General features: G+C 39.6%; 2 protein-coding genes across 2 annotated transcripts in view; one reads left to right on the top strand and one right to left on the bottom strand.

Annotated features, from left to right (window-relative positions):
* The window catches only part of fbxw8 (F-box and WD repeat domain containing 8), a 25,013-nt gene extending 19,765 nt beyond the window's left edge, over positions 1-5,248 (top strand). Inside the window, exons 9-11 of the mRNA XM_083979163.1 lie at positions 2,282-2,455; positions 2,762-2,878; positions 4,370-5,248. Coding sequence (XP_083835289.1) covers positions 2,282-2,455; positions 2,762-2,878; positions 4,370-4,535 — 457 coding nt within the window. The 3' untranslated portion in view covers positions 4,536-5,248. The remainder of the gene's footprint in view (positions 1-2,281; positions 2,456-2,761; positions 2,879-4,369) is intronic.
* On the bottom strand, positions 4,943-12,070 carry tesca (tescalcin a). The gene is made up of 8 exons (XM_083979182.1): positions 11,941-12,070; positions 10,475-10,544; positions 9,848-9,928; positions 8,420-8,559; positions 7,040-7,101; positions 6,021-6,128; positions 5,888-5,935; positions 4,943-5,770 (listed from the first exon to the last, which is right to left on the bottom strand). Exons 1-8 carry the CDS (start codon positions 11,999-12,001, stop codon positions 5,678-5,680), a joined length of 663 nt encoding a protein of 220 aa, XP_083835308.1. The 5' UTR covers positions 12,002-12,070; the 3' UTR covers positions 4,943-5,677.

Raw genomic sequence — 12,070 nt, 5'->3', positions numbered from 1 at the left:
AGAGAGAACCACGTAGGGTCCACACAGAAAGGTTTTTTTTGTTTCACTCTTTGTTTGATCTAGTGTAGGAAAATATGTTTACATTTTTTAAAGAATCTACGTCATTTCATTTAATTTCATTATAGTTTTGAGCATCATTTACATTGTCAGTCTGTACCGAGGTGTTTGCTTCATGGCAAGAAAAATGTAAAAGTAAAAAAATATATATATATACTGCAATCACCATAACATTAAAACAGGGAACTTCTTTTAATTAGATTTTTGTTGTTGTTTTTTTTACTGAAATTACAGATAAAGTTTTGAATGAACACCAATCAGCTTCAGTAGAAACAATAACCTGTTTTTTTTTTAATGCTCTGGCTGATCAATGTTCCTGCAGCTCTGGGGAGAGTAAAGTTGACAAACAGATGATGAAATTCTATCTACAAGTGCAGCAGATTCATTTAATCACAGGTTTGGATCAAACCTAATCCTGAGTGTATAATGATCAGGGACCAAACTGTCCAGGAGTTAGCCCGAGCCTCTCCCACTCTGCTCTTATTAGGCCAAGGCTCGTCCTGATTAATGAAGAGGAGTCTGGCCACTGACAGCTTCACCGAAGACGGAGCCGCCTCCAGCTTCAGATTTATGGCTCCCTGCGGTCGTGCCAATAATGTTCGGTCCTCATTGTCGAAACGTGCGCCTCCATCACGTAACGCCACTAAAACAGACACAACTAACTAAGCAGACAGCGAGTCCGCCGAGCCCATTTAGCCGTTTAACTATGATTCTTTTTAAAAAAAATGCTTGGAAACAGGAAATGAAATATGTCCGAGTCCCCAAAGTGAATTGGATTATGGTAATGAGGTCCTGGAAGAAGGTTGAGCCTGGATGGAGTCATGTCCTGGATCCTTTCAGCTGCAATAAAGCCACAATGACAACAGATGGAGCTGCAGCTCCCCTGGGCCTGTGGTGCTCATGAAACCCAGCAGCAAAAAAATCCTCTCATTGGCTTCTTCTTCTTTTGGATGATGAATACTAACACAATTACTGGCACTTAAATAATTAAAACGATCAAATGAATCATAATAATCATAATATACCATAAAGCACGTATCTGAAAGCAGAATTATTGAGGTGCTTCAAAGAAAGGATTTAAGAAGATAAAGGATTAGAAAGAAGAAAAAAAATCCACATTTATCAGAATATTTATCCAAAAAAGTTAAAGATATAGATAAAGATATAAAAGAGAAAGATAAAATTACATTAAAGCACAAATGAATTCTTTAAAACTTCAAAGAGCCAGGAGAGGTCAAAGTTTATGAAATCTACAGCTGAATTTAAAACAATGACTTATAAGAAAAAGTTTAAAAGCTTAAAATCATTTCTGTATTTGTTGAATTATGTGTTACCAGACACTGAGGCGTATTAATTACTCTAGACACATCCTGTATATTGTATACTTAGTATACTTTACATTTTTACACTGTATTTCTTAATTCCACTTAAAAATGTTTCTATTTTTATTGTCTTTCCTTTCCCTCACTCTTTATATCTGCAGTTTTTATTTTCATTTGTTTGGTTTGGTATGTTGTTTTCACTATTTTCAGGTGTTAAAATGTCCAGTTATTGTTTAGTTACATGCCTTTTATTTCATAGCAATCGACTCATCTGATGTGACATCATTTGCATTCATAGTTATTTTATGTGCCACACTTACAGTACTACTTGCTTACATGTCTTTTTCATATTATCACTAGTTCATTGTTTCTTTTTTAAAATTTATTTATATATAATTGGCTGATTGGCCTCTGTAAACATCAGTTGGTGAAATCATGTGACACTTGGATGAAGGCCGGAGCTACAGTCTGCACCATGTGCTTCAGCCTGTGTTTGTCTTTGGTCTCCTGGCTGGATGTTAAAAAGTTCTCTCTTGCGGCGCTTTCTTCAAAAAAACAAAGTGAGAATAGTGTCCTTTTGTCTGTCAGTGAATGCAGTCTTTGACAAGCTGTGCTCTCTCTCTCTGTCTCTGGAGTGGTCTTGGTTGGAGATCTCCGCCTCTGTAAGCAGGAAGTGAAATCCAGAATGACCTTGCTTCACTGCAAATGACTGACGCTATTGTGCTCACTCATCTGCAGCGTTGCACTCATGTTAAACCGTCCTGAAAAACACTTTGTGCTGCACTAACACAACATTCAGAAAACAAGCAGTAACAACCCGTTGGCTTTATATTAAAATTCAATCTCATAGTAAAGTTGAGAGACCCAGTGCAGACCATGTGTCGTCCTCTGCTGTGTTTCAGGGTGAGGGTCTTCGACCTGCGAGCCGGCTCCTCGGTGGCGTCGCTGTACGCTCACCACCTGGGCGTGACGTCGGTGCAGGCGGACGATTGGAAGATAGTGAGCGGCGGAGGCGAAGGACTGGTGTGTGTGTGGGAGATGAGGATGGGAGCGAAGCTGTGGGAGATGCACAACAGGTGGGACTTTATTTTTTTCTTCGGAGCCAGAGGAAGAGGAAACATGTGTGCAAGATGAAGAGCTCTCAAAAGATGTCAGATGTGTTTCTCTGCCCGTTTCTTACACATTACAGCTTTAGTTTTGTATCTCAATCGTGGCAATGAGTTGTTTTTCTTCTTTTGAAACCAAAAAACATCACAAATTCTTGGAAAGCTCCTGATTCCTGGTTATAACCTTTCTAAGAAACATTTTTGCAAAAAGACACAGATTTGAAAAGGTGTTTTCTATGTGGTGTTATATTGGAAGTGTTGTTTTGTGTCCTGCAGACATCCTGTGAGGCACGTACACTTCAACACCAGCACCCTGGTAACAGCCAACATCCCAGATGACAAGTCGCCGCGGGGGGCCTGCATCACGGACGACGACCTCACGGCTCACCGCAGGTCACTGATCTCACTCCTCCACCCTCCTCCTCCTCTTTTTTTAACCTGTAGCATCTCTTCTCTGCATCCACCACGTCTCTATCACAAGCCTGGAAAACTCTTTGAGTCAGAAATACTCTTACAACTGAAGGTTTTATAGAACTCTGTAACATGTTTTAGCTTTTTTACCAAGGGGAGAGAAGAGCCCAACACTCGACTTTCTGTGTTGTAAATAAAGAAATTAGCATAAATAACCAGGAAAAGAGGGAGATATCTAACCGGTCTCTGTCCAGAGAGACAATAAAATGCAGCCTCCTGCACCTCTGAAGCTCATTGATATGTTTTAATGTCATATGTACAATAACTGAAATTGTGGCTACTTTTTGGTTTTTGTGCTGTTTTCCTGCTGTAGTTTCAAATGCACTGTACAAACTCAAGTGCATACATTTCCCAGAATGCTCGACTAGATCCCAGACAACCTTCTTGCAAAGTTGAAGCTCAAAGATTTTATTCCACAGTGTTGTAATATTGTCTTAGACGAGTATTCAAAGTTAAGTTGTCCTAATCCTCCGACTATACTATGAAAACAAAACCATGTGGCTCTGTGGGAAAACCTTATTTCTCTTAAAGCGACAGTAACCTACATTACTTCCCCTAACAAAGCTACAGTGTCTGTGTCTTCACAGAATATTATCCACATAATTAACTAATAACTATTTATCTGCCTATTGAATTACATCATTTATTTAACTAAATTGACATGGACTATTATAAACACAAATTGCACTTATTCATGTATAAGTGTATCTTAGCTTCCACATCTGTTGCATGTGCATCTTTGATGGTCACATGCAACAAATCAAATTAATAAACAAATACATCACTGGTTTAAATTTACAACTGAGCCATCCTCTGTTAAAGCAGAAGTAAGCGATCCGGTCGTTTTGGCTAATGCTGCGTTCCAGGCAGGCTTTTGAAACCGTAAATTACAGCTTCAAGTCACAACTTACGACTTTGTAGCGTTCCAGGCAACCCACTCGTGTTTTTCCGACCTGTTTTACCGGTGAAAGTCACTATAACGGCCACTCGTAACTTCCGACCTGTGAACTCCTACCAGATTGAACTGGTATGACTTCACAGGTCGGAAAAACACGAGTTACGAGTTTCCTTGAACGCACCATAACAGTCCTCGTCCCTACGTCACCACATTCACGGCGTCCCTTGGCTGCACACACAGCCCTTCATGCCGTTCTCTCTCCTCATTGGATAAAAACTGTAGGATACGATAAATGTTTTCTCCTCGGCTCAGAGCAGAGCAGAGTGACTGACAGACCCGTGTTTCAGTCCAAACACTCTATGTAAGTGATTGCTGTCGGAAAATATAACTATTTAAGACTTATATTAACACAAATATATCACTTACTTCTGCTTTAATGTATGTCTGAATTCATCCAGTTTAAACATTTTAAAGGTGAAATAAATTGTGAACTTGTTGCTGTTTTTCTCGTCCAGACACCGGGGAGTGATCTGCCACTACGACTTCTCTGAGGACGCGCTGTCGCAGGATCACGTCCTGCCCATCTGCAGGTCCGACTACACCGAGTCTTACGGCTACAACTACAACATCAGCCTGGCCATGCCGTACGACCGGCTGTCCGGCTCTCATCCGTCCCACTGATGACAGCGTTTCTCCTCAGACTGCAGTCCTGGCTCAGTGAGCGACTCAAAAACTCTCAGTCTTTATCAGTTTGATTCTCCAAACTGGATCTTTTTATTGTACAAATTTAATTTTATCATCCTGGTCAAAATCATGGTGTTGAGAAACTTAATTTTTGTATCAATCTGTTACATCTGTGAACTGCTGCACAGCTGTTTCTACTTTACAGTGCTTATTTCAGCCTTGTATGTAATTGCATTACTGTAAAATGAATGGATTTTTAATAGATGTTTGGCTCCCTGGATTTTAATCAATACCACCATGCAACATCACAGCAATAAAAAAAAACAACATATTTCAACCTCATTCACAAACTAAGGTTTCTTCTCAGTACAATATTTATTAGTTTCTCTAAAAAAAACGACATCTTATCACAATCTCTTCCATTTATTTTGTTCATTAATATAAATCAGTGCAAAATCTGTAATAATTCATCTCAGTGAAAGTTAAGTGTTTAATTCTTTCTTTTTTTTTAGCAGAGAAAGCAAAATAGTGTTGTTTTTAAAAGAAATAGTGGCTGGTTACACAGTCTCAGAGGAGCAGATTAAATAACCATACAACTATTCTGAAGCTGCAGAGGAATGGTATGTGCCTGCAGTCTCAAGCTTTGGATGTTGGCCATGATAGATGAACCCATGGCTACCAGAGTTCATCTAACGTGAACCTTTTGGAAATTCAAAAACAAAAAAGTAGGAAGAATCCTTCACATGACATGTGCTGCTTTTGGAAAGGTTAGTAGAGCAACAGGAGGGGTCGGAGAGGTAGTGTTTTAGTTTGAATTTAGATAGAAATTAATAGGAGAGAGACAAAAGAGGGAGAGAAATACATTTCTTTGAAATATGTGACACTTCCTACTTTTAGATTCACAAGCTTGAAAATTGAATAACAGCATGAAACGTCCTTTGACTTCCATCGTCCAGACGAACCTTTACTGTAAACTGCATCAGCAGCAGCACATGCTCTTTATTATTCGTATATAAAAAAAATCTAAAGACTATTTCTAACTGTCCAAAAATATATATTCGTCCATATCAAAAGTATTTAGCTTCATTCCATGTAAGGAGCGGAGAGGTTCTGCTAAAAACAGCAGCAACAAAAACACATCAAGAGGTTGATTTCCCACAACGCATTGTAATGGTGTCTACATCCAAAAAGCGAATGTGCATCCTGGTCTCCATTTCCAGCCCTTTTAAAATCTGTGGGAAGATGAAAAAAAAAAGAAATAAAAAACCTTAATATAAACAAGTAAGTGTAGGTGTGTATTTTATTAAATTTTTGGATCAGGGGGAACATGAAATGAGAAAAGTGCAAACCTCTTCAAAATGCTCAAACGTAATTCCTTCATAGAAATCATCTGGGCCCTGAAACGATGCAAAGATTAATTAATCTTTTACTTTTTTTGTACGTGTAGGCGACTGTGAGATTCGACTGCAAACCTTCTCTTACCATGTGGGGCACATTTGTGCTCGCCACTTCCAACATGGCAGCATCTGCTATTGCCTTGGCAGCCTCCAGCCCGATGGCTCCGCTCTTTGACAGAAGCTCCTCTACCACCTTGGATGAGAGCATTAACAGCCTTTAAATCCTCACTGGGGTTTGAACAGCATCAAACAGCTCAGGGCGACACTTCCACACAACAGGAAGAGGCAGGAATAAAAGTAAATCCTCATCAACATCAGCAAACTGCCGCAATAAACAGCGTGGGAGCTGTTCCAGTGTTTATTAGACTGGACGAGTGCTCACTCACTGATGTTTATAAAACTATTTAAAGTCTGTGTGAAAGGAAAATTACTTCTAAAGTTGAAGTAGTTTAACCTATTTTTTGTTTTATCAAAATGATGCTGTGATTGTTCCCTAGTTTAAAAAGTAAACTCAACAACCAATAAAACCTGAGTCTTTAAACACATCTGTCATCTAATAAAACTACATTGATTGAAATTAAATATCATAACTTAACTTTTACATCATCACTTCCTCCTTCATATTCTCTTATAATTAGAAAAAAAAGTCATTCTCTTTTGTCATGTGTGACCGTATGATGCATTAAAAAAATCCTAAGTGGAGTACGAGAGGCATCAAATGTCAAGTGGATCAAATTTCCACACTTACTCTGGTAATTCAAGAGCTCAGTCTGCTGAGGAAACAATAAGATGCAGCTGAAAGCTTTTCAAAAAGCTTTTTCTTTTAATACTTCCCTCAAAGTGAGAATAAACTTGTATTTCCCACTGCAGCAAACAGCCAAAAAAACCAAGCCAAACATTAGCAAACCTGAATTACTGTTTTCTATGTTTAAATTCCATGCAATAAAAACTGACAGAACATAAAAAAGAAATACTCATTTATTTATGTCTGCTTGCTGCATGGGTTTAAATTTTTCAATTTAAACATCAACAAAGTGTCACTTGTCTGGTGGTGCCTCATGGTTTCCATCCAGCTGTTTACCTCTGCTATAAAAGTCGTCTTACCTTCCTGTACTCGGCCAGAGTGATGGTGCCATCGTTGTCTGTGTCGTGCATGTTGAACAGGACTGGAGAAGCAAAGAAGAACCAAAGAACAAAAGAAGTTAGTGGCTGGAAATGTCAATCATCACCTCACACAAGGTCTCTCCAGCAGAGCAGAGGAAGTTGTGATTAGACGAATGTTCACATGGATGTAGAGATAAGAAAGTGAAGTGAGAAATCAGGCATTGCTGCTGAATGTCAACAATCACACTGAGGCAATGAAACACCTTTTAAAGTGGTACTACTCTCATTTATGGCGACATTTACATGACTCAGTCCTGTCAGACTGTCTCACCATTAGCAGTCTGACACTAACAAGGTAAAATACCAATGAGCTTCCTTGGGCAGTGTCCAGTGACATGTTTGACTGTGCTTCCACTGTACAGTACTTGGTTGTTGGCCTTGGATTGGCATCAGATAAAAATCAAGTGTAACTTCCTCAGCACTTGAGTACATGCACAAACATCTGCACAGCAAATACAACAACAAGGAATGAGGCAGTACATCCTTCTTTCATGTTTATCCAGTTTCAGTCATATTCAGTTTTCATTCAAGTTTTTCCTGCTGTTGTTTTCTCCAATGTGAGTTGTATCTGCAGTTCAGGTTGGAAAAAGCAATAATAAAGCAAAAGAAGTATGTATAGGATGAAGTGAGATGGTGACACAAATATGTATTGTATTAGTAGTACGGCTGTGACAGGTCTCCACATAATTTACATTTTCAACAAGGGCTGTGGCGGCAATTACAGACACACCTCACTGTTCTAAAATTAGTCAGCTAACCTGCTTCTGTTACTGGAGGCAGTGACGCAAAAATGTTTTTGTTGTGTTATCACGGCCTCATCTTCTAACTCATTTTCAGGTCTGCATTCAGCACTGTACTACACTGAACTACACTTTGGGTATCATACTTCATTCTATTATAGCTATTCAATCTAATTCTCAATCACTTTATTTGTCCCCAGTTGGGCAATTGCAGCAATGGGGAGCTAAAAGAACATACAATGAAATACAGTAACTGCATACGCCTGAGCAACTATGAGACTATTTGGGCATCTACTGTACAACTGATCCATTCTAGTTGTTGGGGTTGTAAAGCTGCGGTTGTGGCACGGGGCCATAAATACCCACAAGTCTCTCCAGTGTGATAGTGGACAGTAGGGATTGCAGTAAGGAATCTGCAGCCCACACATGCAGCCATGCATCGTCACGCTCTTTGTGGCAGCTCTGACTTGTTATCTAGGATGGGTGCAAGGTCAGGGAGGCACACATGGAGAAACGTACGTCCCAGACAGCTGCAGCACTTGAAGGACTGTTATTTTAAAATAGAGGAAAGTTGACTTACACCGCAGCTTTTCCTTTCTCAGATCTTGCTTTTCCTCCTCCGTCGTCTTCAGAGTCGGAGGGCGGAAGTGGGACATGACCATGAGGAACTGCTCGAAGCTAATTTCCTGAAAGGAGCCCACCTCGTTTTCATGCTGGTTCCTGGGTGACAGACAAGACAGACAGAAGGAATAAACACTATCAAAATAAAAGGATTTCTGAATACATATTCGACAATTTTGCTTTAGTTTGAAAGTCTACACCAATGCCAGCATCTCTTCAAGGTCCCAAGTTGGAAATTTCTGTTTCCTGAAAATGTTGGATTTTTGTTTATTTTGTACCCTGCCTCTCGCCCGAAGTTAGCTGAAATAGGCACCAGCTCACCCGTGACCCTAGTACAGGATAAGCGGTATAGAAAAAGAAAAAGAAAGATTCCAGTAAAACCAAAAGAAAAAGGACCGACATATTTCTGCGTTTGTCAGCATAGTCCTTTCAAAGAATGAGGAAGTGCTGGATTAAAAATATCACTGTCTCTTTAAAATAATCAGAGCCATATTTTGTTAATGTAGGCTATAGCTAATTTACATATCAATTTACAGCACAGTTTCTTTTGAATCAAGACTCAAAGTCCACAAACGTTATTATCAGCCATCTCAATGCATTACTGGCATTAGCCATGTTTGAAGAGCATTGCTTTCATGACAAACAGAGGAAATTACACTAATCACTGGACAGTTTGATTAAACTGCTTTAAACATTTTTTCTCAAAACTGATACTGATAAAATCCTTAGTAACAGTGGATCACTGCAGATATTCAGAGGGTGAAGAGACAAACATCTTAAGATCTTAGGAATACCAGCAGGTTTAACTTAGCCTAACGTAGATAGGACAAAGCCTGGCTCTGTAGAAAACAAATAAAGACAAAAACACCTACAAAGATCACCAATTAACATATTTTCATCAACTATATTCAATTACAACATGAGCAAAAATGAGTTAGCAAGCTGTTTCCTCCTATTTTAGCTTCCATGATATGATAAGCTAACTAGCTAGTTCCCTTTACTGTAGCCTACAGACTTGGGTATCTCAGTGTTGGCAAGAAAAACAATTTGAAACTGATATCATATAATTATAATCTGATAAATTCATTAAATTCTTGTTTTATAAGTTAATTTTTAATGTCAGTAGGCCTAGTGATGTTTTATTGATGTTTTTCTTTTATATTATTTAGGCCTATCCATTTGACAGCTAATTTTTGTTTGGAATTTGCCCACATTTTTTGGATAAAACGTAATAACACAGGTTTGAAATACTCAAACAAAAATACTTTTAACTGATTTCATAATAGTGTTAATGATATAGGCTAGACTCAAATGACCACTGGCTGGAGGGTGAACAGGGGACAAGAAGACAGCTAAGCCAAGCGTGGTGTCATTTGGCTGTTCTCACCTTTTATCAAAGAACGCCTCAATAATTTGCTTTCTGATCGGATTATTGGCGAGGGTCGGGATCTTCTCCAAGTTTCCTCTGCTGCAGTGCGACAAGACAAGAAGTCATTACCATAACAGATATCACAGAACAGGGCCAGCATGGTTTCACAGATTTAAATGATAGTGTGTGTTAAACGTTAAATGGGAAGTAACATGAACAGTGTCTTTGTGGTGAACTGTCAGCAGGAACACGTGCTACTGTATGCATGACATTTGTTCCCCGTTTCTTTTTTAAAAAGGGAATGAACTTGTGATCTTTCACGTGTGCTACTGTTGTCTGTGTTTACATGAATTAATGAGTGTGTGTGTGTGTGTGTACAGTATGTTTCAGCTCTGTGTGCTTCTGTGTGCTTGATGCATCGACATATTGTATTTGCCTAATGTGCCTAGTATGTTCATAGTTCAGGCTGCGTGTGACACCATATGTTGCTTGTTTGTGTAATTCATCACCACACAGCCACCGTGCAGGTTGTATTTCAGCTCTTGTGGTGACTGCTACTGTAAAGGTGAAAAATGTCTTTGCTACGCACTTGCAGCCTTGTGTGTTTTTATATTTCTGTTTAGCCTATATATAATTATATTTTACCTGATTGTCTCTTCATTTTCACTCAGCTGCTGGAAACGTTTGTGAAGGTTCTTGATCTGCTCCTCTGAAACTGAAAAGGAGCAAACAGAAGTATGTAGCCTATGACAATGATACACCCAACAATTCACACCCATCAACCGCCATGTCCAACTGAAACAATAACAAACACACATGCAATCTCTCTCTGGATCTCCTTGACTGCAAAGACAGTTAATACCGTGACACTTGTTTTTTATGAAACTGATGGGGTGCAGCTTCATTATCAGTCTAATGGCAAAGCAAACATGGTGCGTAACAGTAGGATTGTCTTTTTATGTCATTTCAAAGGGTTCATTGAATCATTAACTCACTGAGTGGACTAGTGGCCCCGTGCGGAAAGGTGCTGACATCCTAATCTGGCTCTCCCTGATCCCATGTCAAGACAAGTTTGACATTTCCAATTGTTTGCGGTAAACACTTGTGAGGTTGTTGGTGTTTTTTGACCTTCTTTCTTTTCTTTTGCAGCGGCTGCTAAGTGGATGTTTGCAGTAGCAGCTGCAAACAGTGTGCACCGATAGACTGCAGAAACATGCTGAGGTGACTGTGTGTGACACTTGCTGCAGATGTTGAACACAATTACTGTGTAGACATGAATGTGTGGCCTGTGCTCTGTCAACAAGAATATATTGTAAATCCATAAATATCTCCCGCTGAGCCCAGAGAGAAACAGGGTCAAAGCCCCACCTTGAAGAAGGCAATAAAAAAGCTCAAAGTCTCATCAGTCAATAAAGTAGGACATCACCAGTAAAACCTGGGCTCAGACTGAGGTGTAAACTTTATCCCTGCATGACACACTGAGTTGCACTCTGCATGCCTCTGCACATCAAGGACCTGCTCTTCCTGATTTATACATAGATCTCCACACTTCGGTTGCTTTTCGTTTCATTTCTTTGGTAAACCTTTTCGTCCACAAATCTGATTGTATTTGTTCAGATAGCCTAAGGTGTTTTGTTCCACATGATCTCGATCCAGCTGCTTACTGTCTAGACTACGACTATCTGCCTATACGACACAGGAAAACGCTTCTACAATTCACTCATAGACTAGATTGTCTGTGTTGTTTTATCATGAAAATAGTTGTCGTTTAATAGTTAACATCCAAATAGCCTAACTGTGGTGGTGCGGTGTTGCGCAACGTCACAAATCAATGCATTTATTTATTCAACTAACTTCACGATTCACCTCAATTGGCTTTATGATTTCACATCGTTTGCCAATCAGAGCTGCACTTCACTTCATCTAGATGTTAATTAATAGACTACTCGTGAAAAGTCGATTACAGACTGGAGCGATGATCATCTGGATCACCAAATTATTTCCTTAAAGAACCAAATTCGCCACGGCCACCATAGTTTTCCAAGAACAGAGGATATAAACTGTGTTAAGAAAAGTGCGTCCGATGGATCTCCCCTGCCTCCATTACTTACATCCAGTTTTGTCCTTCAGATCCTTGTACTTGCTCTCGGAGCGCGCCTGTGAAGCTCCCATCGCTGCTCGTTCCGCCGGTGCGTCAGGACGCACGATCTGGTCCGACTGGCTCTACTTTTCTGAGCCGCC

The sequence above is a fragment of the Trachurus trachurus genome, assembly GCF_905171665.1.
Source record: "Trachurus trachurus genome assembly, chromosome: 9".
Classification (NCBI taxonomy): domain Eukaryota; kingdom Metazoa; phylum Chordata; class Actinopteri; order Carangiformes; family Carangidae; genus Trachurus; species Trachurus trachurus.
This window is presented reverse-complemented; position numbering and strand designations above follow the sequence as displayed.

Coding starts and splice junctions, on each gene's coding strand:
- tesca (XM_083979182.1), bottom strand. CDS start 12,001: ATGGGAGCTTCACAGGCGCGCTCCGAGAGCAAGTACAAGGATCTGAAG. Junction 10,545..11,940: donor TCTGAAGGACAAAACTGGAT/GTAAGTAATGGA, acceptor GCTCCTTTTCAG/TTTCAGAGGAGCAGATCAAG. Junction 8,560..9,847: donor GAGGCGTTCTTTGATAAAAG/GTGAGAACAGCC, acceptor TCTGTCACCCAG/GAACCAGCATGAAAACGAGG.